The following is a 27,207-nucleotide window of genomic DNA, read 5'->3' as shown; positions in this document are numbered from 1 at the left end:
CTTTAACATTGAAGAGTTTTGAGTAATCAAACTACTACTCGAAACGTAATTCATTTTAAAAATTTAACCTCGAAAAACCTCGTTTTGAAGCCAAACGAATTTTAAAACTAAAGATCTAAATTTGAACAACTAGCTCTTTTGTTTGACTTCGGCAGTTGATATCCTTTGTTTCTGCTAAAACTGCTTCGCTTCAGAACCTTCGGTTTTCAGGAAAAGGTATTGGGTTAGCTCTTGTCAGCTGCTTTCATGATCTCCACTCTTTACGAGTTGGTGAAGTACACTAAAGAAGAGATGATTTGGAGCACGTCTGGTTTCACGGCCAAGAATTCACATACCACCCATCTTGCACCAAGCCCTTCAATTAACAGAGGCTTAAGAATTGGACAAACGTTAGAGAGTACCTCATTTTTCAGCGCAGTTTTCTCAGCTAACAATGCATCTTTTTGAGTTGTTAGTGACTGGATGCTGTCCTTAAGAGGTCTCATGTCAGCCTCCAACTGCTGGATCTGAGAACCAAATATATCATGTTATAGTATAACTGCGTCATCAAAGTTGAAAATAACACCTAGCCGTCAAACATTAACTGATCAAATTCTTGGAAACTATTGAGTAATTTGAACATGAGACATTGTGTTGTTGCTTAAGAATAACATTTCGTCTTAAAGATTTTGTTAACTGCAGTTGCCGACTACTACATTATTAAAATGCGGTCGGACCTCCTAGGAAACCTGGGAGTTTCCACTTGATGGCATGCATATAGCTTCTAACTGGAGACCGACCACTCCTGTGGCAAGCAAATCCTGGAAACTCAACCATGAACTCTCACATAAAGGGGAACGGGCTTCTGTCAAGCTGGTAAGACAGTAAAAAGCGGGGGTGGAAGGACGAGACAGGAGAATCTAATGACGCTACGTCTGCAACACGAAACACAATCGTTTTCCGCGAGCACAAAGAATTCTGGCACCAATGCATCCTGACCACATTGCGTCCACTGGGACTCTTTGTTGCTAACTCCAATAATTTGGCTGCATTTACCAACCATTTAAATGTAATCTAATAGAGTTAAAAACACAGAGCATCAGAATTCTTTGGAGCAGTTCAGCAGTCTCTCCTGGTGCACATTGCGTAGTAGTTCTCAGCATCATCCTTGTAGCATGTATTACATATGCTGTGGTGTGGACCTTTTCAGCCAGTATGGGCTATCAAGGGATTTATGCAAAAGATTGAATTCCCCTTCCCCCCTTCCTTAGTTCCAAGTGTGATTGGTGTCTGCTCCCAGGAATGGGGATCATGGCTGATTCATGTAGTTTTGCCAGCTACGCATGGCAGATATTATTTAGCCTGCGTAGCAGTCGTTTCCGTTTCCTTTAAGCCAAGCGGGGTAAGCGCGCGAGGGCATTGGGCAAAAAGGAGCAAATAAGTTGGAGCGGGCTCCCACTTTTTTGCTTCTTTTTGCCCAATGCCCTCGCGCGCTTGCCTGGCTTGAAGGAAACGGAAACGACTGCTACGCAGGCTAGATATTATTCTGCGAATGGGTTCGCTGTTGTTAAAGAGGAATTCCCTGGATCTCTTGTTTTAAGAACTTCGACAACCAACAGCAAATTTTAGAAAATACAAACACTTAACACATCTGACCTGTACAACTAAATGCTCGTCACTTACCTTCATCACCAGCTCTCTGACTGTCTCCTCGGCATTATCCTTTTCACTTGTCAATACTTTATTCGCCTCCATCAGTTCATTTAGCTTCTGTACTTTCTCCATAACCTCAGCATGCTGAGCCGCTGTCTGAGTGTCAACCTCTGACTGTGTCCTTTGCTCTGTGATGTTTTTCTGTAACTCTTCTATCTGACTCTCCAGGTACTCACAGCGCTGCTGGTAGCGGATGCTTTCTGACTGTGACAGCTCACACTTTGTCTCAGAAATTTCCTTTTCACGGCGAACAAACCTTTACAATAGGAAACAATGTAACAATGTTATTTTGGTTCAACGAATGAAGCGATATCTCATTTGATTTTTTTCCAACAAGAGGATGTCCTCTTGGACCACAGTTAACAAAAAAATAACAATGACTTCATGATCACCCACGAGTTAACAAATTTTGCACAACAAACAAAACGTATCTTTTTACCTGATGATTTCCCACAGTTCATCCACAGTTTTGTTCTCTTCAGGACCCCCTTCAGCTGCCACACCCTCTTTTGGGGGTGGGGGAAATTTAACTGACGACTCTTTACTGGCTGCCAGTTGGGCACTCAACTGAGAATAGAAAAACAAAAAAAAGAAAAAAAAAAAAAGAAAGAATTACTAACTGTAACATGAATTTAAAAATATTTGGTTATCAAAGGAGAAGGTCACTCCAGAAATGTGTGGGTTTTTTTTAATCCACCAATACAATGTCTTTGGTAAAATGTTTGCTGTATACATGAACATTTTCAAGTTTCTTCGGCACCCCGAATCTGTCAACGCGGCATAGCTGGTCAAGCCATTTCTTTTCTATGCTTCCGTTTTTACAGGCGAATTATGAAACGTTACGCCCCTTCCTTTATCTCTTTTGGATCTTTTATAACAGTTTGGAGCCGAATACAACGCGTTTTCAGTTTACAACGAAAAAGAAATTTACAGCAGAAAAAGAACAACATCACTGTCGCTAGTAGCCTCCCACGCAGTCGTTTTTAGGGGACTCGTATTTCGCGTGGGAGGCTATGTCACTAGCTGCGTTTGAGATTCGCGCTAATTTCGTTAGACGGAATGACGTCACGAAGAAGCGGCCAGGCCACTACGTGTTCTTCAAAATGGCGGCCCTCAGTTTGGATTTTGAATAGAAATATCGTGTGGATTGGATGAACTTCAGAAGCTCAAAACAACAAATGGTGCGTAACTCGACTCAGTAGTTTATGTTTATGATAGATTAAAAATATACATGATTTCAGAAGTGACCTTACCCCTACAATTGTTTTAGTACTTAGGTGAGGCAACCCGCTTTTTATGCCTGTCTCAAGCGAAAAACGCTGAACAGCAATCTTCACATTCATAGGGCACCTTGTGATGCATACGTAGAGTTGTCTTCTCAGCAGTGCTTGTTGAAGGGCCATTTGCTGTTAGCACCGGTTTACTGTAGGTCATAGTAGTGTCCTTATAGCTGCAAACGTCTTTCGTGTATTTTTTCATTCATCCGTAGTTTAACATGATATTTCTTAATTTCACATTTATTCAAACTCAGTTCTAGTTGGCTGTCAAGTTCTTTCAAATTGAAATATTTGATGACAGAACATGCCATGTCTGTTACTAAAATCTGATTACACGGTAGGTGTATCATTACCAGGCCAACTAGTCACGCTTAAATCCATACAACGGTATTGGGGAACGTATCACTATGGCAATAATTACCAGACAAGTGTATCGTCCAATGTGGCAACATTAGCAGCCCAAATTCCACACAAAGAAGCAAATAAACAAACCTTTTCTAACTGGCTGTGCAATGTGGAATTCTGATTGACTAAATCTGCGCAACGTGCTTCTAATTTCTTCGTCTCTGAAGTTTTGGCCTTTTTCTGTTCTTCCCAGGATCTTGTGTATTGTTGCAACTTTTGCTCGGCTGCCAAAGCACGGTCTTCTATCTCTTTGAATCTGCTGCTCTGTTCTTGAAACTTGAAGAAAGTTAACAGAACTTTAAATTAGTATACGTGGAATTACTTTCAAGGGGAAACTATCCATGGAAATTCAACAATACGAATTAATTTTTTTTATACATATATTTTTTAATTTGTTTAATGCACAAACAAATTACAACACACTAGTTAAGAAATACTACTTGTGAAGTGATATTTATACTATTTACAATACAGTGCTAAATAATAAATTAATAACGAATTAATGCATTGGCCCCAGTCCTTAGTTCAAAAGACAATCAATACTAATCCATGATCACAAGTAAACGTAGGTTTACATCTCAATCAGTGAAAATGCTTTTCAAAGCTAAGTTTAACTTAAAAGTAAAGAAATTTAAGTGTAAGTGAAAACTTAAGTCCCAACATCCTATGGGAGATTTCTTCTTGATTCGTTATTGAACTGGAATTCAAGTTTACACAACCCCGAGGATTAGCTTAATCATACTTTAAACAACTTGGCTCAGGGCAGCTCATGAGAGGAGATAGCAAAATCTTCCGGTATGGGCACCTTGAAAGATTATTACCATACACTTTTAGACATCATTATTTGAAGCTTAAATTGTATTCCTTTGATAGTTTACAACAAGAACATGACAAGGGATTAAGGTACTGTGCAAAAGGAAATTAAGTAATTATCCAGATAGAACTGTTAAATGAGGCTAAAGGAAATTTAGGCAAAGCTAAAATCAAGCCAATGCTGCCATTTTCCCAGGAACAGGTGGGGGGGGGGGGGGGGGTTCAGGGAGGTCTGCAGGGGCGTTGCCATGTGCTTTTGCTGGAGTTTGCTCTGCTAGCTTGCTTGCTTACTTTTCCCTCCCTCCCTCCCACACTTTTGGGTAATTATCAATTCCACACACTGGTAGTTCCCTTTCAGTGTTGTGTTGACAGGTTCCCTAGAGGTCAGCTGTGGCTCGGTTGCCATGGTGACCTCCTTACTGCTGAGGAGATTGCTGCCCTCCTCTGTTACTACCTTTACGGCACCTACCCTCCAATAATTCAATTGGCTTAGAGTTTAACCACTTGCCATCTTCTTCCTTATCCTCACTTGTGTAAGCTTACTTATAATGGTTGTTAACAAAAACAAACAAAATTTAGCTCACCTCTTCCTTGATGGTAGTCAATGCCTGCACATCATTGGCATGAAGAACCAGTTCTCGTTCATACTTATCTTGAGCCTAGGACATATTTAAGTTCATCATCAATGTGAAGGTGCTACGGGTGCTATGCAAAAATCTTTCACGTTTTACGAATGAAAGATCTTCAGAGTGACTTTTGGAACTTGAGAGGTTAAACAACCATGTTCACTTTTCCTCAAGCACCATGTGCATTAACCAGTATAATTTGAACTCATGACTATTGGCCAGCTCTCCAGTTGGCTTAACAGCTCAGTAAGTGAGGACATTGAACCAGAATCAAAACCCCATCAGTGCCATTAAGTACACATAGGGGAAAACTACAGCCAGAACACCTAACTAAATTCACCAGAGTCATTACACCACACGTGCAACAGCAGCAACAACAACACAAGGCACTAAAGTGTTTATATTATTTTCAGCCCTATTTTGCAACTACAGAGTTTGCTAAAGTTAGTGTAAGCATCTTTCTCTTGTGAAATAAATTGTTTATCCACATTTTACATACCCCATCGTGTTGTGTATTCTATGACCCTCTGTTTAGTTTGACTTCTCACATCAAAAACTCTTTCTAATACAGTATTTGAAAGCAATCCTGCCCACCTCTTTAGCCAAGAAAGCCTGCTCCTTCAGTTCCTCTTTAGCAGTCATCTCAGAAGCAGCAGATGTCTGTGCTTTCTTCAGTGCCTCATCCAATTCCACTCGCACCTTGCTCAGCATGTCACGCAAACTCCTGGTCTGTGATTCTGTTTCCCTCGCTAGCTTAGCTCTTGTGGCATTCAGGTCCTGGTTGAGGGCTTGAAGAGTGGAGACCTGAGATTTGAATTTTGTGACCTCTTGCTCCGCAGCTTTAAGTCTATTTTCTGTGGTTCTCTTGAACTCTTCACTTGTCTAAGTAGGAAAGGCAAGACTGCATTATTTAAACCTGAACAAGACCATACAAGTCTGTAGCAAGATATAACGTAAAATATGTGAAAATATGGTTCACCAGCAAGGAGTGAAACCTTGGTCTCCTGAATTCGCTACACTGCAGGTGAACCCACAGAAGAAGTTTGTGAAATAGCACGGTGACATTTCATCACATAATAACAACAAGATTAACAATAAGATTTAATCGTGCTATTTTGCCCACCGAAAAATCGAAAATTGTATAAGTTTATCGTTATCGTATTCACGTGTCTTTGCTAATCTCTCTTTAAGATTAATAATAAATTAAGACCTTTTCTACGCAGCTACAACCACTTTGAATGTTCATGGTTTAAACTTTTAAAATATTTACTTAACACCTGAGTAGTAACTCCCTAACTGGACATGTTTTTCTGCCACTCTAGCCTCTAAGTTTTTTTTCAACTCCAATTAAATCAACAAAAACAGTGAAACAAGGACAGCTCTAGGTGTCATTGCTAATTCCTATTTTCTTTCGTACTTCGACTACTTGAGGTTTGACTGCCCATGACCACTTTTATCTGAGGATTTTCTACGACTTAACTTTGCCTTACCTTATTCAAATCACCCAACGCTGTTTCATTAGCTTCTGATATTGATTTAAACTGTTCTGCATGTTGCTTAGCCTGTTGTAACTGATCTTCAAGACCTATACATGCCAAAAGAAGGCAAGCTATTTTAATACACAAGTCATACAAGTTTAGCGCATTGTTTGTTATGTTACGTATGACAATGGTCTTGTTATAAGAACCAAAATGAAACAATTCTTTCTTGTTTCTTTTCTATACTCATATGTTAAGTTTGCAACATGTTTTCAGTTTAGTAGTCATTTGCATTTTTGAAGTTTTCGGCGGGAAAAGGTTTATGTGGAGAATTGGTTGAAGTTACTCATCGAAACGTTTTTGATACAGAAAATGCATCTTAAGGCCTTGATAAGTAAACTATTAAAAGGCCTCCTCCCGGCTGGCCTCCCTAACATAGCTAAATTTTAACATTTTGAAAGCAGCCTATTGTCTTTATAATCAGTTTGGCACTCTTGCCTTTGTAAACTACAGTGTATAGGCAAGCTGTGATAGAAAGATGAGAAATATCGGAGAATCCTTGGGTACACACATATGTACTATATGATGGCATAGAGAATATAAGTTCATTCCATTTCTTTTTACACAAAGGTAATTGGATTTTAATCTTTTGGACACCACTGCCTTTAACAATTTATCTAAAAGTACAAAATTGATGTCTCAGTGTAAAAAATACTTGACAACCAATGCCATATTAATTGCACTGAATGTTTATTGAAAGGTTAATAACGTATTACCTTTGATTTTGGCTTCTGCATTGATCAATTTCAGCTCATAGTCTTGAATCTTGACTGTGTACTGTTCAGTCAACTCCTTTCTGATTCTGTCTTGATCAGCTGTGATAGAAAGGTTAAGGATGTTACAGAAACGTCTAACAAGATACAAGCCCACCCTACCTCTCATAAAAAGACAAATTTTCGAAGCAAAACAACGTCTCCTTTCCGTAGTAGCTACTCTACCTAGCACGAGCAGATAGCTCAGTTAATAAAATTTGATTCCCACGTTCCCTTATTGAGATGTTTTTGAAGCAGGCGCCTTGTCTAACTCACAACACTCCGACGAAGATACTTCCCCGAGAAGACCTGACCTTTCATTCAAAAGTGTCTCTGCGCCTTAACAGACGAGCAAGTTCCCCTAAGCTGTATCTTTTTTAGGCATGTACCATCTCTAAACGGTCCTACGAAATTAAACACCTCATCAGAGAAGAAACTTCCTCTAGATATCAACTAGATCCTTCCCCTAGCTAATGACAGGGTTTTCAATTTAACAGCCACCGATGGGCCAAATTCATCGTCTAAAACAAACCAACTGGTCTGGTTCAATGCCAAGTTTCTTGGAAATTGTTTAACGAACATTCTAACACGTAGTGAATTGCATACTTGACTATTTTGACCATCACATTATCTCATAAAACATATTTACCTTCTTGAAGGATGCCTGATTCTTTGTCCAAAATATCAGCTAGACGTTTCTCAGCCGCCTGAAGCTGGGCCTCAGCTTGTGCACACTGCAGTGAAGAAACAAAAATTAATGCCGGCCCTGGCTATAAAAAAAGTGTTCTTGAAGTACAGCAACAAAATGCTCAGTTGGGGCCCTCTCAAATAAGTATCTCCTTGATGAAACAAGAACTATCATAACCACTAAGACTTTTGTAATGACAAGAAATAAGAAATCAGAAAAAACTTGTGCTTCGGGAAAGAGAAGGCTGAACGCAATATACATGAAGTTTTCCCAAGCCAGTTTATCGGTTTAACTTTATGTAAAAACCTTTCTTTGTTCACCCTTAAATTGTTTAACCTTCTTATGAAATTGGTTTTATGTCATCTGCGATTTTAACCTAATATTGCAAAGTCAAATTGATATTTGATATAAGTACCCAGGGTACATAACAGGAAACAAAGTATAATTATAATAAACCGAAGCATGTACTTTGAGAAGCCAAAGGGTTAATTACGACTCAAACAAGTCAAGTCCCTCCAACTTACTCTGAGCTGTACAGCATCAACATCCCTGGTTGATGTTAATAGCTGCTCTCTGGCCTGTTGATGAGTCTTGATCTCAACATTCAGTTGTGACTGTAGTTCTTGAACACGGTTCTAAACAAATACAGGGGAGCAATGTTTAGTAAGTAACCTGCATTAATAATTCATAAGAAAAACAAAGAGATCTTAATTATCATAAAATTTGATGAACTTTTGCTTCGAATTTCTCCACTTTCTCCAATGGTTTGTGAAGCTACATGTGCGTTAATCGCCCAAAAGAGTGTTTTATCCGATTTGTTGAAAAGACGATGCTCAGTTTACACCCCACTTCTCACTATTTAGAAAGCAGATGAAACTCTCTTCCTCATGCTTGATATATTACATCAAGCCACTTCACAGAAACATTCTCCATTCTCCATTCCTCACCTCCCATGTACTGATTACACTCTTATGATGTTTTTCCTCAGATTCCAGTTTCTTCTTTAGAAGGTTAACCTCTCGCTGTAAAGTCTCAACTTGAGCACCGAGTCTTGTTCTTGCCTCAAACTCAGATCTTTCTAAATTATTCTAAAAGACACAAAGGAAAGAGTTAATTTAACACTTAAATTAAAGCTACCCTAAGTAAATGGGTGACCACTGTTCAAACGTGTCAAACAATCTTTCCCAAAATGAATGGTGGCGGCAGCACCATTCATGCGGCTCATGCCAGCTTTTTTCATACTGCTCATCCGTTAGCAGCTGAGACCTTTGGTTCTAGCAAAGGTCGTGCCTGTCCATTCCTGGTGGTTGTCCACCCATTTATTTTTACTTGATAACTAAAGGTAAATTGGCCATCGTAAAGAGGTTCGGGTGTTAGCCCTTTATCAAAGTGGAATCCATTGGATTAGCTGTGACGAAGGACTAACGCTCGAAACTTCAGCACTCGAATCTCTTTGCAGTGGCTTATTTACCTTTAGTTATCAACTCTGTTGATAAACCAAACATTCGTCTCTACTTCCCACTGACACAGCACCACAGTTTCTTTAGAAGTAACCCCCTTATCCATTTATTTTCCTGTCTGCTTAGTCAGTAACTTAACGCTATTCCAATAATAATTTACCTGTAAGGTCTGTAGATTTGTGACAAGGGCATTCTGTGATTTCTGATGTTCCAACAAGCTCTTATTTTCCTGCATCAGGCGAACCTCTGACTCCTTCATGAGTGCTTTCTCAGCTTTCAAGTTTTCACACATTACCTGAAATTTGAAACAACAAAGCAAAACAATAATATCAAATACTGTATGAAGGTGGAGTAGAAGGGGGGTTGTATAGAAATCCTGTGCCCTGGGTGAAATCCACCGCTTTGTAATAGAATTGCAACACAGAACAAAATAAATTAATTTCATGATCAACTGGACCGCCCTACTTCAGTAGAATTAAAAAAAGGCTCATTTCAACCAGTTGTCACTCTCCAAAGCACTGAGTCATGTTTTGGAGAGATTCCTAGATTTATAATTTTATTGCATTATTATTGCTTTTTACATCTATTGCGTTGATTGTGATGGTTACGGAAAACCATTTGAATGGAGTGACTAATAAAGTCATTGTCATTGTCATCTCTAGTTAGCACTGAATGCCACTGAGATTGCTTTTTCAACGCCACATTGTCCATTCATGGTCCGAGCATGGAAATCAGCTACTGATTTCTACGTATATGTAAAATAAACTAATTGTCACAAGAAAAGCAGATTGCAACTTACAACTATCCTACATTAGCCTCGAATTAGGCAGCTACACGTACATGTATCTGTTGAAACCAACCTTATCACCCAGTGAAACTTACCTCAAGCTTGTTACATTTTTCTTTAACGTTTGTCAGTTCCTGATAACAACAACAAACTTTATAAGGCTCAGAGTAACCTATAACGCTGGCCAATTGGTTTTGGGACACTTGACGTTTTGTTGTGAAATTACACAACTACCGACAGTTTAAGGTCCCAAAAAAAATCTGAGAATCTTGAAGTTGATAAAATGTACAGGATTTTCGAGCCATGTCTGACTCCTGACTCTCAACATTGTTTAGGGAGGGAGGGGAAAAAATAATTTTCATGTCTTTTAAGTAAAAAAAAAAGGCCAAATGTCCCGAAAGTTTTGGGCAGGATTGTAGCTATCAAACTGCGTGAGCAGCAGAGGCTTGGATGCTACCAACCACCTTGCTGCTGTTACACATCTGCAACTTTTTAAAGTTATGAGGTTACAAGGCAACCTGGACAGCACAGAAATTCAAAACTTGGAAATAAAAACCTTTAAATTTAACATGTACATTTATTGTTTACTAGGATCATAGTTAATTAAAGGCAATGGTGATGAAACCTGACAAACTTCTTTGTTGTGTTTTTGTTTGTCTTTTTGGGCTTGACCTTGCACAGACAAAAATAGAATTTGGAATGTGTTGGAGCAACTGAAAACGTTTTTGTTAAGATATTCAACTGTGGTGTGAACGTTAAAAAAAAAAGGATTCTGCAGGTTCGCGGCCCTTCCAACAAAAATTGCAGCACCATTGTTTTCATGGCAAGGTTTCCTCACCAGTCCCTCAATTAACTATGTTGCTGCATCTGTACATGACTCAAATTTACATCCCTGTTGAAAAGTTGACTGAAATAAACAACCTGCAGGAATTTAGAAAGGAATTGCCCCGTCAGGTCCTCACTTACACTTGTACGTGTACTTTTTGGTTTGCATGATTGTTTTAAATGAACATCCAATTAAACACCCAGCTTTCAATGAATGACTCACAGAATGTATTCACCGAGCTCTATGTCCCTTTTTTATGCCATGAGCTCGGACAAAGCTCTTGGTTTTCAGATAAAAAATTTTGAACTGTGTCAGTGTCTACACTGTAGCTGGAAAAACGTACTTTACTTAATATGAGTCACATAAGAATTTTGGCAGCCATCAGAATAAAATATATGTTGGCCGTGTCCTAACCATTGGACTTCAATGATTCCCATCCACATAAAATTGTGATGAACAGCAACTCTCAGAACTAAGATCTCCAACTTGTAATATACTTTATGGCTCAAAGAAAGGAGAGTTTATTTGACAATAACCTGTGATGTGCTGTCAAGAGTTCCTTGTATCTTGCTGTTTGCTACTTGCAAGTTGCGAGACTTTTCAGAGGCAGCAGAGGCTTCCCTCTTAAAGGCCTCTGAGTTTGTCTTCAGCATTGCATATTGCTCCTCAGCAAACTCCAGCTACAACAAGACAATAAGTTTTTATTTTTTAACAAAGCAATACGTATGAATTAAATGAATGCCAGAACGTTGTTGACAGAACAGAATCTATATTGACTGATAATCAACGGAGTTTAAAACGTTGCTTTGCTATTGGAGAAGCATTACAACATTTTCTGCCAAATTGATATAGCTATATAGCTTTTCTGAGCAACAAACATCTCAAGATATTGACTCCTGAATACAATATTGCAGCCAATAATCCACTGCATAGGCCTTGGGATGGGGATACAATGTAAGTACATGTACACTTACTTTTTAGAGTCTGTTTGAAAAACCTCAGATTATTATTTAAAATCTTCCGAAAGATCACCTACATGTAAGTCACCTAAATATTGTTGACCTTGCCAAGTTTCAAAGCACCAGGGCCGTACATAGCGCGGGGGCAGAGGGGGCAGCTGCCTCCGCCAGGAAAACTCAATTTGTTTCTAACATCACACTGATCACAAGAAAGTCGACTAATTGACTGAAAAAATATTCCTTCAATGTGAATTTCAAATAATTATTTTGGAAAATCTTTTGAGGCAAAAGCCAGTACCGGTTTTCTTATGAAAATAATGATTTTGTCAGTTTGGGCTGCGTATGGTTTAGAATTTGGTGTGTAAATAAAGACTGACAAGCATACGCCACTTTCTGGCGCGTGTTTGAGCCTTTTTAAATCTAGCTTATACAAGTATGTTTTTCTTTTCAGAGATAAATTGGTTTAAAAATCCTGTGCTGCTTGCAAGTATTTGTAGCGGGTTTGGATTTAACCATCATATGCTCATCATCCGACAGCTCATATGCGCCTAATGATTTTTGAGTTTCCTCTTTTGAATTCTCTTCCGTGTTCTACCCACAAAAATGACCCTTGCTCGCCAACGAGTCCTCAGTAGCTCAGAGGTTAGAGCATCCGATCTAGAACACGGAGGGTCGTGGGTTCGAATCACATCTGGGGCTCAGATTTTTTCTGTGTCCTCTTATGGTTGATTCTTTACATCTCCCCGTATTTTCCTTTATTTAATATCATGCAGTGACATAGGTAAATTCTCTTCGTTTTGAATATGGCCTCTCATTCCATGTGTTCCACGACGGTGTTTTTATGCCACACAAAGCATTTCAGCTGAGTTTGGCTTGGCTCTTTTAAGTGCTTGATAGTTTTAACTGCCTTTCTTTTTGAGATTTGTGTAATGTTAGTACAGAAATTAATCATTGCTTGTATCATGCGATGAGCTTCATTCTGTAATTGTTGCAATGCCGGCCCGGCTATTAGTGTTTGTCACAAGGAGTTGTGTTTCTTGGCACGGCTATTTGGTTTTTTGGTTCTCTAGTAATCGTTGTCGCGTGTTATAGAGCTTTGCAACGTGTCACAGTAATACTGAAAAGGCTTGAATTGTATTTAAATAATGACTGTGTTTTTGCAAATGCTTTGCTCCACTGATATAGTGCGTTTGAATTGTGGAGGCACAGTGATTTTCTCCCTTTGTTTACAGCAGAGCATCGACTGTGTTTTGAAATGAGAGACAATATTTGCTTCAAGCTAAACCAGACGTTAACTCCATAAAAAGTCATGACAATTTACAACGAAAAGCGTGTGTGTTTTTTCTCTTAACTTTGTAGAGGCAACTTTCTGTGTAGGAGTGAAAACAAAATTAATGTCCAACTAGAAACCCTGTCTGCACACGGTAGACCCCTGTGAGGGCTGTGCGGAGTTTGCCCCCACAGACAAAAAATCCTAGGTAAGGCCATGAGCACACTAAAGTAAAATATACAAAAGGCAGCAAATTAATTTGCACAAGATGGTTATGCATGCAGCCCTTCATTTGTATTGATATGACAGAGTTGTCCCCCTACCTCAACAACATTTTGCAAGGAGTTATACAGGTATTAAAAATACCCTGACCAGTGGCTTACCTGCGACTTTAACCTGGCATTACTGCCATTTAACTCAATGTTTTCAGTTTGCAATTTCTCTTGCTTTTCATTCAATTTCCTGAAAATCAAAAATGAGAATGGATGACAGTCATATTATGGGAGGAAAAATTTTAATATTAAAAGACCCTGGTAAACTGTAAAATGATCTGCTGAACAGCCCTCGCATGTTAAATGGGCAATGTCACTCCAAAATATATAAATTTCCCTTACAGCTAAGCACATATTGACAAATGCTATTTAACGGACAACTGACTTGGATAAAAGGTGGGTAACAAGATTCTACAGAACAAAACCAAACAACTACATGTAGTGTGGGGATAAAGCGTAGCATTACAAGGATAGAATCACATCACAATTAATTTTATCAAATTTCGTTTTGGCGCAGGTGTCTCAGACAAAAAAAAATCCCAAAGGATTCTGATGACACTTACACTGTAGATATTCTAAGCTCTGTTAGTTTACGTTAAAGATAAACAGTATGTTTATTGCAATTTAAAATCCAGGGCCTGCTTGTCGTAGGAAATGACAAAACAATGTAGAGTGCGGGAAGGATTATCGCGTGTTGATCTGTACAGCCTTAGTTCTCATTAGTTTAGCAAGCAAGCAAACACGCGATAATCTACTGCTGTAATTTTGTTTCCCTCCCTCCCCTCCCGGAGGGCATTAGCTTAGTTAAATAAAGCCGCCTAGATATTTACTCCTTATTATTGTGTGGTGATTTTAAATTTCATTCAAATCACCATAATTTGTAGGCACACTTTTGTTATACAGTGCTGATCTGAAGCAGCATTCTTATTCAATTGGTTCCTTGAGAGGTCTGCCTTTTTCTATAATTATGTACTATAGACTAACATGGGCTCTCAAAGAAGAAGGAAGCTCTTAAAATGTCCCAAAGTTGAATGAATACACTTCCAGGGCCCACATCTGGATGTTTATGCTACATAAATCTTTTTATTAACTTGGCTTTGTCTCCTCAATTTGATCTATCCACACTTAAGCTTACTCTTCAGCTTGAGCCCTCTCTGCTTTGTAACTTTCAAAGTGCCGTTGCAGTTCTTTCAGCGCTACTTTAGTTTCCTCCAGTTCAGCTCCTGTCTTGTCTGGAGTGTGCAGCAGTGGAGTTGAGGTAAGCAGAGACAAATCCACGCCAGATGTAGGAATCTGGAAACAGAAAATTGACAACAATAAATACTGTAAATAGTACATGCTATATATAATAAAGATCATACAGAAAGTCATCTTAGGTTAACTGGTTCTCACGGGGACCTAGTATCCCTTACTTTCTAATCTCACGCTAATAACAAATGGAATAGTTTTATTGCTATACCAATTACGCGACTACACATTTGCCATTATTGACATTATTATGTCATTAGACCACAACTACCAGAATGCATTTTATTTTCCTTTTTCAAATTTACATTTTTGTAATCCCAGTAGTACATAAATAACAATTAGCTCTAATTACCTTGAAAGAAAACATGAAAATAATAAAACTGAAGGATTCTGTAACTAGTAGTCAAATCAAGCCATAAGGAAAATGTCCTAATATTTCTTACCGGAGTTTGTCCAGTATTGGCTAACAGGACACGATACATGTCACGTTGCCTAATAACTGCCTCAACCTGCAAAAAAGGGGGAAAAGGTGTAACACGATTCACGCAATAACTTAACCGGCACTTCAACAAAGGCTGCAGTATATCATTGTAGCACTAACCATTTGCGTTTGTCTTTCTCTTGCTTCTTTCAGACCTTCTACTTCCTTTAATGAACTGTCTAACTGCTTCTGCATACTTTCCACTCTGTCAAGATTGAAAACAAATCATGATAAAAGCTTACGCACATCATTACGATAAATAAATATAATTATTATTATCAATTTAACAAACTGATTTACTTCCTAATACAGAAGTATTTTTTACGCAGTTTATCACTATGCAGGGTAAGCAGATCTTAGCAAGGGTTATTGGAATCCAGAAAGGAAATTGGGGGTTACCACGCAATGAAGATAGAGATAATTAAGTAAAAATAATTCTACAAAACCTTAAAATACATAAATAAGGTAATCTAGAGCTCTGCACTCATTTGCAAGAAGCAAAGACAATAGAGTCAACAAAACATGGGTTGTTCTAGCTGTGACTAACGGATGGCTGTTTAATGCTCAAGTTCTCCACCATTTAAGTTTGGAAACAGCACTTACACATTATCTCCTTCTCTTTTTTCCTTCTCCTCACTCAACTCTCTTATGACTCCCAACAACTTCTGATTCTGCTGCTGAAGTTCCTCAATGCTCCTACAACAATGATAATAATACAATGTAATTGGATGTACATGTAGATGTTGTGAGTAGTTTTGTACATCGCACAATGCAGTTTTTCACATGATACATGAATCAGAGGACAGAAACATGGAAGAAGTCAATGGTTTAAAAAAATATATGCTGTGGATATTTGTTCTCCAACATCATGTGTTTGATGAAGCCGAAGTAAATTCCTTAGGCATTGTTCTTGGAAGACCGAAACTTTGCCGAACAGATACTGCCAAACATGTGTCACTTTTATTCAACACATTGTAACACTGCCCAAATGTGGGCATGGTGCACTGAATGTTAGTCGTACATAGTCAACCAATATCCTACGATATACATAATTTCATGCGTCAGGGAGAAAATCAAGATCGTCTCAACATCTTCTGCAATAAAACTGTGCTTTGTTATCAATGTGTTGAATAAGAAAACAATATCGTCCTGCTCAATCTTTCAGAATATCCCCTGATTTTAGCTAGCTCAGCCTACACCCTCGTCGGCTAAGTATCAGGCAATATTCTGTGATTTTGCAGGATAAAATGTTAAACATCTGTACACAATTTTCCACCAAGCAAAAGTTAGAGTTGATATATCAAAGCCCACTCACCTGAATGTAACCAGATGTTCAGAAATAACTTGTGATGAGCTGGTCACCTCTGCACTTGACATGGGACCCAGGCCACTCTCAGAACTCACTACACCTCCCCTGGCCTCCTCACATTCCTTTAAAAGCACCTGAACCTGTTGGCCAATCACCAGAATTGAAGGAGAAGTCATGTTGAGAAATTATCATCCCTAATCACAAATTCATATTTAAATCACAATGCTTCTATTATTGCACCACCATGGAGTTACAGAGTGCAACACTGAATTAATTAAATCTTCAGACAACTTCTACTATAATTATATTACACTGAGAACACGTAGCATGTAATGTATAAAGAGCAATTGTTTCATATTTACATGTATCTATCACTAGGGAGGGGGGAGGAGAGTTAATAGTCCTATGTAATGTTTAAAACACGAGCAGCAGTGTTTTAGACCTGATAAAACACGTGCCACGAGTTTTTTGAACGGCTTCATAAACATTTCTGGAAAAGCAAGTGTCAAGAGAGTTCATAACAATGATGCTTTTGTGAACGTTGGAAATTAGCATACAAGAAAAACATTAAACACTGAATGCTAAATTAAGGAGGAGGTTTTATTGGGTCTCAAAACCACTGCATGTGGTGTTTTATTGACCATTTGATAGGTCTATGGGCTACTGAATTATTAACGAGTTTTTGAAGCATTAAGGACGGTGCCTACTAATACCGAAGTATTTTTGTGCGGTTTATGACTATGCGGGAAAAGCAGATCTTAGCAAGGCCTATTGGAATCCAAAAAGAAAATTGGGGGTAACCACGCATTTTTCAGAGATAATTAAGCAGTAATATCTCTAAAAAACACCAAAATATAAAGCAATGTATGAGATTTTTTCCTAAATTGAAGCCTAATTATCTCTGAAAAATGCATGGTTACCCACAATTTTCTTTTGAGATACCAAAAGCATTTGATTGGTTCTGCTTTCTTCGCATAGTTTTAAACCGCGCAAAAATATCCCGGTATTAATACGCACCACCCATAGCAAACCCGAGTATCATGCGATGCGCAGAACGTATGCGCAGTAACAATAGTAGGCACCGTCCTTAAAGGCTGGTTTCCATATGATCGCAGACGATCATAGATCGCAGATCGCAAACAATCGCAGACGATCGCAAAAAAGGCTGTTTCCATATAATCGCAACGATCGCAGAGCCGACCGCAGGCATACGTTTTGGTCAGCGAAAATGTCAAATATACACGCGCATGTACGCTGAAGAGCAAACAACATCACGAACGTAGAAGAGCGGAAATTTTGCTGCAAGCAAATTTACTTCTTCTGTTTGTCATGATTAAGCGAGTCATCGCCAGCTCCGAAACCGTTGTAAATTGTAAACATCGGTTTTGGATTCGATAACGACCGTATGCAGTTCTTATGTTGGAGAAATTTGGCCTCCGCTTCCTCGGCCGATAAATGAATCTTCTGCCCGATTTTGTCCCAATAGCTGGCCTTTTTGTTCTTGTCGTTAAAATCTCTGCGACTGCGATAATAAACCAATCGAACACACAAGCGTTGAATCGTGGGAGAAAACTTAAAATATTATGGGATGCGTTTCGATCGCGGATCGCAAAACTTTGGTTTCCAAATGATCGTACAATCGCAAATGATCGCAGAAGTATGTTTCCATATGATCGCAGACGATCGCAGACCTAATTGCGATCTGCGATCTGCGGTCATATGGAAACCAGCCTTAAATTGACTTCTGTTTGACAAGTGTTGAGTATAGCAGACAAACTGAGATTGTCTACAGGTCCCATGCAATCCAGACACCTGCCTCCAAAAACCAACACCACACCTCCCATTGGTTACAGATCTGTCATATACACTGACAGCAAAATAATTTTAAAATCTACATCCATGTGCAAGTTAATGGGTTATCACAACCATTCCTTACATTATAAAACATTATATTGTTTGCAGCCACTATCCAGGATAATCATCTCAATTGAATTCTGCACCTTGGCTCCTAGGCTACCTTATGAGCCTTAAGCCTGGTTCTCACTTGTGAGATAAGCACAAGCATAAGCATAAGAAAAATCATCTGGGAACGGCATGAAATATGCGTGAGTTAAACATAAACATATATAAAGCACAAGAAAAAGAAACCTTAATTTTTCCATTCCTTGTGCTTGTGCTTATTTCACAAGTGGGAACCGGCCTGAGGTAAGCACATGCACAAGCAAGATGATTCCGCCATCTTGAATCAGTTTCCAGATCTCCTCCAACGTAACTGTGCTTGCGTATGCCTTATTTTCTTGTGCTTGTTTTCACATGTGGGAACGTTGCAAGCTTATGTTTGTGCTTATGCCTGGCTTATCGCACAAGTGGGAACCAGGCTTTAAACTGACTCATACTGTTTAGTAGTGAACAGACCTGTTGACTAAGATCAGCAGATAAATTCCTCAATCTGTCATTTTCTCTCTTCAGATGGTCGCTTTTCTTGATAGCCTCGTCGGCATGTACTTTGGACTCCTCATTTTCCTGTAATCAAAACAAATTAAATAATTATATTTAGAAGCAAACTGTTATTCAACCATAAAAATTAATAGCTAAAGTGAAGACCAAACTAGAGGTATTCAATATGATAGCTACAGTTTAATTAATATTGCATTTTCCAAGGGAAGAAGATTTAAAAGAAAACCAAGAAGAATATTTATTTATTTATTAATTGATGGCCAGAGACTACTCATAATGGCTCACCACAAGAGCTGAATCCAGTCTTCTTGAGAGTTGATCAACGCTTTGCAAGGCCTGCTCATAGTCTCTTCTCTGTTGCTGCAAGATGGGAGCCTTCTCTTCAATTTCCTGTAATGCCAAAAGAAATGATTCCTGTCAACTCAAATGCATGCCTGTTTACATCAACCACTTCTTTCAATAGACCTTCAGAATAAATTCTTGAGTTTTTTAAGAAACCTTTCAGCTAACTCTTACCAGCAAAATTTTAATTATATGTATGTATTAACATTGAAAACTAGGAATCTCTTTCACAAAGTGCTGTTTGTCATGCTAAGGAAGTACCATTAATTTTGTTTGCTGTCCATCTGGCAGATTGCCTACAGTTCTGTCTGTATAAATGTGTGGCTTCTCTTTGCAGACCACCACTTTCCTAAAATTTTATTTTTACTTTCTATTAATAAATTAATTATTTTTCTTTCTGTCACTAAATTCATTATTAAAACATCATTGACAATGAAATTGGATTGAATCTACACAAGAACTGCACAGTACCTTTATTCCAAAGTAGTTACATTGTATTTTCAAATGGGTTAATTGTGAAAAATTCAATCATCACTAAATTAAAGCAAAATACATAACAATGTAAATGTAACACTGTAGCAAGCTAAGAAAATTAATGACTTCAATTCTACATTGTGTTTCATGTACCTTTAGAATTTGATCTAAGTATTGCTTTAGTCGAATGTTTTCATCTTTTTCTTGCTGTAATGCATCTGAGACTTCAACATATTGGCTATAAATCTGCAAAATAATGGTCAACAGGACTTGAATTAATCATGAATGCTTTACCAATGACAGAACATGTAAACTCTCAGTAGCAGGGAGAAGGAAGGAAGTGGGGAGGGGGGAGAGGGGAGGGGGTGAAGGTAGGAATTTAGGAGAAATGGGGTGAGAGTTGTAACTGCAAGGTGCGATGAGTAAAGCTAAGGGTATCTGCACATGCACATGGAGGAATTCCCAAGGTACAGTACTGCTCAAAAGTAAGTTACCAGTCTCGTCTTGTTTCTTGTGAGACAAGAGTCTCATCTCTCGATATGAGATTCTCGTATTGAGAGATGCAACTCTCATCTCTCGATACAAGAATCTTGTCACGCGAGAATCACTGATTAAGCGGAAATTCTGGAATATTACCGAGTTTCTCGGGATAAGAAACTCTGTAGTACAGAGCATTAGAAATCGTAACAGCATTTCTGATTTTCATTTGTCCAACATTTTGAAATTAAGGTGAAAAAATAAAAAAACGGCTGAAGGTACCCAATAAGTGGGGCAGCAAGTAGGAGACTGTTCAGACCAACTTTCCTAGATGGACCACTCCTGTTACGACATAGGTTTGAAAAGAGCAAAGTGATTCAATTTTCACAAAAAGAAAGCAAAAATGCTTTAAGCTAATGAAGTAGGAACTGTTCATACCTTCTTGTCTGAGTTTTGCTATGAGAGTGATGAATTTTGGTATACAGTATATCCAGAAGAACAATATAAACAAGTTTAACATGGACTTGAGAGCAACAATGGGATTAAAGCCTATACGATAAAAACCTTTAGTTATTGATTCAGAACTGGCTTGTTTGGTCTGTTTTTCCCAATACAGACCTTCATTAATCAACCTAACAATTCTTCTTACTGAAACAAGTAATAAGAAATATACAAGAAATAATTAAAAAGAAATATTTAAGTACCTGGGTTAGTGTCATTCCAGACTTCATGAAGGAACTTGTCGCCGCAGCAGTGGGTGAAAGACTACTTAGTTCTGCTGGAGTGAGAGGGGCTGCACCTAACGATGAGGCAAAATACAAAGCATTCAGTTTGCAGCACAAACTACAGCAAGACTAAGTACATGTACATAGATATGATTGTTTGGTTTTATCAACAGAGATCACTTGATAACTTAAGGTAATTTGGCCACAGTAAAGAGATTTGATTGCTGATGTTTTGATGTTTTAATTTTGAATTTATTTACTCTGATGAAGGGCTAAAGCTTGAAGCACCAGCACTCAAAACTCTTTACAGCAGCCAAATTACCCTTATTATCAACTCTGTCAATAAAGCCAACCATTCATAGACATAATCTGCAAGGTGCACAACATACTGTAACTTGTTTATTCCGCGACCGAACACTGAGGCCCTCAACAAAAGTTTTCGTTATAGGGGCGCAGTAACATGGAACAGTCTGTCAGTGGAGGCTAAGCAGGCCACTACTTTAAATAGTTTCTATTCCACTATTGTATTTTAGAATTTCTCAAACTTAGTTTTAGCACCTATTATAGGATTTTTCAATTGTGTTTGTTAATTTTAATACCTTAGCTTTTTAGCACTAGGTTTAATGTGCACGGCTCTTTAGAAGACCACTTTTTAGTAATAAGGATTCCGTGGATAAAGAAAGTTATTATCATGTTGTTATTATTATTGATTTCCACTCCCCACTTATGTAGCACCACAGTTTCTTTAGAAACAAACCCCTTATCTAAGTAGATATGGACAGCTTACACGGTGAGGACCTTCATCAAGCATTACCAAGCAAGCATTATTGATGAAGAGCCATCAGAGGAAGACAAAGAATGGATGGCCCAGCAACACCCAGGGAATTTGAAATACTGGCAAAGACTGTAGCCAACAGTATACATGTAACTGAGTTGAAGGAGGGTTGTACAGAACAAGGAGGAATTATAGGTATCACTGAGTAGGGCGGTGTGTACATGTACTTGTTTTCCCTTTCATTGATACTGTAGGTCTAATGAGCACGTACTGTTAGGCTCAGGTGCAATTACCTATTTAACAATTAGATTATGAGCTCGAGATTTCTATTGTGTGATAGCGCCCGAATCAGGTATCACGCATAGAAAATCGAGAGCGAATAATCTAATTGTTTTAGAATAAATCTACTAGTCGGTCAAAACTAAAGAAGTAAATTAACTATTTCCTCATCGCAGACACTTCGAAAACACGATGAAGCGGCCACCATTTTGTTGAAAACCACTACTCACTATCTATCACAGAATAGATAGCGAGTGGCGCAGCCAATCAGAGAACGGCATTCATGAAAGAGCACTAGTAGATTTATACTAAGTTGACATTAGAACCATTTAATGTCAACTACAGACATGCATGGAGAAGTATTGTGCTACATCCCTCCCTACCCCTGCCCCACCAAACCTCTCACTTATTAATTTTGTTTCCATTGATTTGTAGTGATGTGAGGGTTCCACATGTGTATGCTGTGTTGCAGCGATTTGTCAGCAATGGCCATGGGAGAGCCTTTCAATCTGGGTGCATCTGAGTATCCCAGCTGCCCAACTTCCACTCAAGCATAACAGACTGTTTACATATTTAAACAATGTGGAGAATTTCAACAACCTCATACCTCTTTGCCTTGCTGCAGCTAGTAAATCATTAGCATTCTCCAACTCTCTTTCCAGTTTACTGATCTTTTCCTCTGTTGAGAGAATAGTGACAGACATAAATATTTTAACAGACATGATCCTACCTTCCAGTCCAAGAGGTCTCACATGTAGCTCTAGCCTGTTTACTCTGGCATGCATGTCTCTTACCAACAACAGACTGCCTTGTTAAAACCCAAGAAATTCATAACATAATTAGAAGGACAACTTTTTTTTTTCAGGGACAGAGAATATTATTTTGACAGTCTGATCTGCATCTCTGTCATCTGAAATTTAGTCTCATTGAAATTTTTCTTAGGTAAAGCCTCACATGAATTGATTAAAAGCAAGGCTGCCTTCTTAGATGCAGTGCAAAATTACATGTAGTATCAACAACAAGAAAACTGAAAGCTTACTCCCAGCATTTTGGTCTATCGCATAATGGAAACTACCATGAATATACTTTCTAAAGAAACAGGACTTGGTTGCTGGTTCACTGCACTGACATTTATTCAACAACAGATATTGTGCTCAAGCTGTCTTGTTACAACTGTCAGGAATACTTTACCATATTCTTTAGCTTTCTCTGCATATGAATTCTCCTGCTCCTTCAATCTACTGTCAAGATCAAGACGACCTAGATAAGAACAAATTCAAGAAATGCATAATTATACTTTTTAGAGAGGCTTTTTATTCGTAACTTGTTTTATATATATTTTAAAACTATGTCGATGTTTTTATTCTAGGTTTTAAGCCAAAGATTAGATCAGATTTGATTAGATTATGATTAGATCAGACTTGATTAGATTAGATTAGATTAGATTAGATTAGATTACATGTAGATTAGATTAGATTAGACTAGATTAGATTAGATTGAATTAAATTAGATTAGATTAGATTAGATTAGATTAGATTAAAGTAGATTAGATTAGATTAGATTAGATTATATTAGATTAGATTAGATTAGATTAGCACTGGCGTAAATTTTTAATGTGATTTTCATTCTAATACTATCTCATTGTAAAACGCCATGAGCCATGGACATGGCACTATATAAATCTTTTTATTATTATTATTATTATTATTATTATTATTATTATTATTATTATTATTATTATTATTATTATTTTATACAAATATTTATTGAAAAGGAAAGTCTGGCTAACATCACTGTCTGGCTGAGAGTAGTCCCGAAAAGGACTGCTGTTAGTCAGTATGTTTGACTCTGTTGATAAGGTCTGCTGTTCAAGGTACACGTGTATCAAAATTATGCCACCAAAAACAGTCCTCCTATTCTCAGGACTATTCTCAGCTGAGGATCACAACAGACTCTGATATGCTGGGTAATAAGGATTCAAATCTTCCGCTCACTTAGAATTGAAACAATAATTGTGTTATTGCTTTTTCCAAAAAAAAAAAAAAAATACTGAAGATCTGTAGAAAGGCGAAATAAAACTTTTAATTATCAGCACTGCAAATTAATAATCAACTTATTAGGTTCTATGTTCTCATTTGTGGCAGTACCAGGAATAATACAGCATTACATGTACTAGTTTCTAACAGTATGTACAGTAAACAAACCTTCATTAGCTTCTTTCAGTACTTTTTGAAGTTCTTCAAAAGCTGTTAACAATTCATCACTTTTCTTTTTCGCTTCATCGGCACTGTCCTAGAATTTGTGAAACACATGTAAGCCATTATTAATAACAAACTCGAAATATATCACACATACATACAGCTGTACATGTAAATCATTCATTTGATACATAGGTCACTATCGGCAACTGTGGAGTTGATCTGAGCAGAGTAGTTCAAATCACCTTGGCCACAAAACTATATGTATTAGTTACTCCTTTCTCTAATAATTTCGAAGAGTCATGAAGGTCTACATACATTGTAGCATTGTGGAGTTCTGGAAAAAATTCATACCCACCCCATTGAAGGTCATCAGAAATTCCTACGGGGAGGGGGGTCTTCAAAGCCAAAATTTTAGAAGCAAAGTATGAAGCTAAACTGAAATTTTCCAGAGGGAGGAGGGGGGGGGGGTGCAAAACAAAAAACCTTCCGTGGGGGGAGCATGGATATTTTCTGGAACTGCACATTCTGTGTCTTTGCTCCTAAATTATGTAACACCCTTGTTTTTGTAATGAATTTTTCTCACTCTTGTAAAATACCTTAACAATCAAATGTAAGGTGCTTTACGAAATTATTTAGTTTGAACTTTTGGATCTTGGCACTGTTTAAATTGTGCTTGTAATAATTTATTATATTATTTGTTGAAGGGTTAAACCCTGCTGAAGTCTGACATGTAAACCACTATCACTATGTTTCCACAAAATCCTCCACACCTTTTCACAAACATCTGTAGCAACTAGCCTGTTTGTTTGCCTTGGCAACTGAGCAAAAGACATCGTTTCAAATCCTTGTACAACCATCTTTTGACCACACAGATGGTAATGTTTTTAATTAGTGACAATAATAAAAATAATACCGCGCAATAATGGCAAAGTACCATTAATTTGAACTATAAACCACGACTGTTCGTAATAACAACACTTCCTGAGTTGAATCAACTTCTTTACAAGATCTTGTAAGATTCTTAATTAAGAAGCCAATAAGATCTTATTAAGAAACTTAATAAGAATCTATAATGAACAGACACAAAAACAATCACCTTATAAAGTACAGCCAGTTTTGACTGTGATGCCAGTTCTGATTTAAAGTGGTCTTCCATCGTGGTAAACTGTTCACGAGCCTAGAGCAAACAAAAACATTCAGCGATTAATAAACCCCCTGTCATTAGTCCCTCGCAACATAATATTACATGTAATAGCATTATCCTGGTGACCTAACTGAGCATTATTAGCCCTATGTACACCAAGGAAAAGCGAGACCATATGAGGCAACGAAAAAATATTCAACCTCGGGAGGAATGAAACCCATGACCTATGGATTGATCAGCCGTTGCCCTATTGAATGAGCTATGTACAAGGACAGACAGGAGCAAGTTGTGGGTGATTACTGCGGCAATGTGAATAGAGTAAGAAATGGCAAATGGCAACCAGAATGCGAGACTTTCTTTTAATAATAGTCAGGTTATTTTCCCTGTGGACACAACTTCAATTCTCCAAACGTTTGGAAAACTGACAAGTGGTTTTCCTAAAGGCTTCTATAAACTTAATTATTTTAAGATAAATAGATGAATTTCAGTGGAACCCATGGAGTGGCTATTCTCTCCACTGCTTCCAGGTCGAATTGGAATTTGGAAACAATGGTTTTTGTAGAGGGAGGAAAACTGGTCAGAGTACCTGGAGAAAAACCCTCAGAGCAAGGACAAGAACCAACAACAAACTCACCCCACATATGATGCTGAGACTGGGAATCAAATCCAGGCCACACTCGTGGGAGCAGAGTGCTCTCACCACTGCGCCATCCCTGCCCCCTTATCCACATGGTCAACCAAATGAGGTGCAAAAGCCAGGTGGTCATAGAAAACGCATGGGTTTGGCCTCAGGAGATTCTGAGAATCCTGTGGTCTCCCGTTTCTTGGTGAAGAATTCCCATTATAATTAAAATCTAAACTTTTTTTCACCCAGTCCACAGGAGATCACATTAATAAGGTTTTAGTAATGAAAAGACAATAAAAACTATGTGCCTCCTGCACTTGATCCCAGTAATAATTTTAATGTTGTACTGGTGTGATTTGAATGCCGTACCTCTTTTAATTTCTGCATGAAGCTTTCCACCTTACTGTTCATCTCAGTGTTGCTTTCTCTCAAAGCTTCTGCTGAGGTCTTGAGGTGAGACAGCTAAAAGAATTAGAATGTAATATAATATTATTAATCATGATTGGAGCAGGGACTTTGATGCATGAAGAAACTAGATCACCATTTACATATTTTTTCCTACTTCGAGGTTTTCCAACTTTAGCTGAATTAAGGACAGTGCCTACTTTTGTTACTATGCATACTGTATATTCTGCGCATCTCGAGATACTTGGATTTCCAATGGTTGGTGCCTACTAATAAAGGGTATTTTTGTTTGCCTTTGGTTTAAAACTATGCAGAGAAAGCAGAACTTAGCAGGTGCTCTTGGTATCCAAAAGAAAATTGGGGGATAACCTTGCATTTTGCAGAGATATTAAAATTCAATATGGAAAAAAACATGATACATTGCTTTGTACTTTACTGGTTTTTTGAATTATTGTTGCTTAATTATCTCTGAAAAATGTGTGATTACCCCCAATTTTCTTTTTGGATTCCAATAGCCCTTGCTAAAATCTGCTTTTTCCGCATCGCATAGTCATAAACCATGCAAAAATACTTCTGTATTAGTACATGTAGGCACTGTCCTTAAGTTTTTGAATTCAAAATCATTCCAGTTTTGAAAAGAACACTAAATAATACAGCATTTAAAAATGAACAACAATAAAACTGTGTGTAATGTTTAATGTACTAGTTTTATGCAAGCCAAGACTTTCATTATTCTAGACCTTCCATTACCTCTTCCGTCTGCTCATCTAATTGTGTCTGAAGTTCCAAAACTTGAGAGGACTGGCAAAAGAGAATTAGCAGTAAGTACAAATAAATAATTTATTTCTTCTGCAGTTGTGGGAAACAAGTCACAGGATATTAAGAAGAAAATTTATAATT

General features: G+C 37.9%; 1 protein-coding gene across 2 annotated transcripts in view; it reads right to left on the bottom strand.

Annotated features, from left to right (window-relative positions):
* The window catches only part of LOC146479560 (nucleoprotein TPR-like), a 56,084-nt gene that overhangs the window by 23,001 nt on the left and 5,876 nt on the right, over positions 1-27,207 (bottom strand). For both annotated transcript variants that reach the window (XM_085110392.1, XM_085110393.1), the window contains exons 8-37: positions 27,058-27,108; positions 26,272-26,364; positions 25,230-25,310; positions 24,137-24,224; positions 23,124-23,192; positions 22,540-22,611; positions 20,858-20,952; positions 19,830-19,922; positions 19,146-19,250; positions 18,819-18,926; positions 16,410-16,543; positions 15,698-15,790; positions 15,215-15,299; positions 15,057-15,122; positions 14,501-14,658; positions 13,477-13,555; positions 11,401-11,544; positions 10,134-10,172; positions 9,412-9,546; positions 8,739-8,879; positions 8,316-8,426; positions 7,753-7,837; positions 7,068-7,166; positions 6,304-6,398; positions 5,408-5,695; positions 4,772-4,846; positions 3,462-3,650; positions 2,132-2,259; positions 1,663-1,948; positions 402-506 (exon numbers count right to left, since the gene is read on the bottom strand). In XM_085110392.1, coding sequence (XP_084966518.1) covers positions 402-506; positions 1,663-1,948; positions 2,132-2,259; positions 3,462-3,650; positions 4,772-4,846; positions 5,408-5,695; positions 6,304-6,398; positions 7,068-7,166; positions 7,753-7,837; positions 8,316-8,426; positions 8,739-8,879; positions 9,412-9,546; positions 10,134-10,172; positions 11,401-11,544; positions 13,477-13,555; positions 14,501-14,658; positions 15,057-15,122; positions 15,215-15,299; positions 15,698-15,790; positions 16,410-16,543; positions 18,819-18,926; positions 19,146-19,250; positions 19,830-19,922; positions 20,858-20,952; positions 22,540-22,611; positions 23,124-23,192; positions 24,137-24,224; positions 25,230-25,310; positions 26,272-26,364; positions 27,058-27,108 — 3,390 coding nt within the window. The remainder of the gene's footprint in view (positions 1-401; positions 507-1,662; positions 1,949-2,131; positions 2,260-3,461; positions 3,651-4,771; positions 4,847-5,407; positions 5,696-6,303; positions 6,399-7,067; positions 7,167-7,752; positions 7,838-8,315; positions 8,427-8,738; positions 8,880-9,411; positions 9,547-10,133; positions 10,173-11,400; positions 11,545-13,476; positions 13,556-14,500; positions 14,659-15,056; positions 15,123-15,214; positions 15,300-15,697; positions 15,791-16,409; positions 16,544-18,818; positions 18,927-19,145; positions 19,251-19,829; positions 19,923-20,857; positions 20,953-22,539; positions 22,612-23,123; positions 23,193-24,136; positions 24,225-25,229; positions 25,311-26,271; positions 26,365-27,057; positions 27,109-27,207) is intronic.

This window comes from Pavona decussata, unplaced genomic scaffold (assembly GCF_977016875.1).
Source record: "Pavona decussata unplaced genomic scaffold, jaPavDecu1.1 SCAFFOLD_58, whole genome shotgun sequence".
Taxonomy (NCBI): domain Eukaryota; kingdom Metazoa; phylum Cnidaria; class Anthozoa; order Scleractinia; family Agariciidae; genus Pavona; species Pavona decussata.
This window is presented reverse-complemented; position numbering and strand designations above follow the sequence as displayed.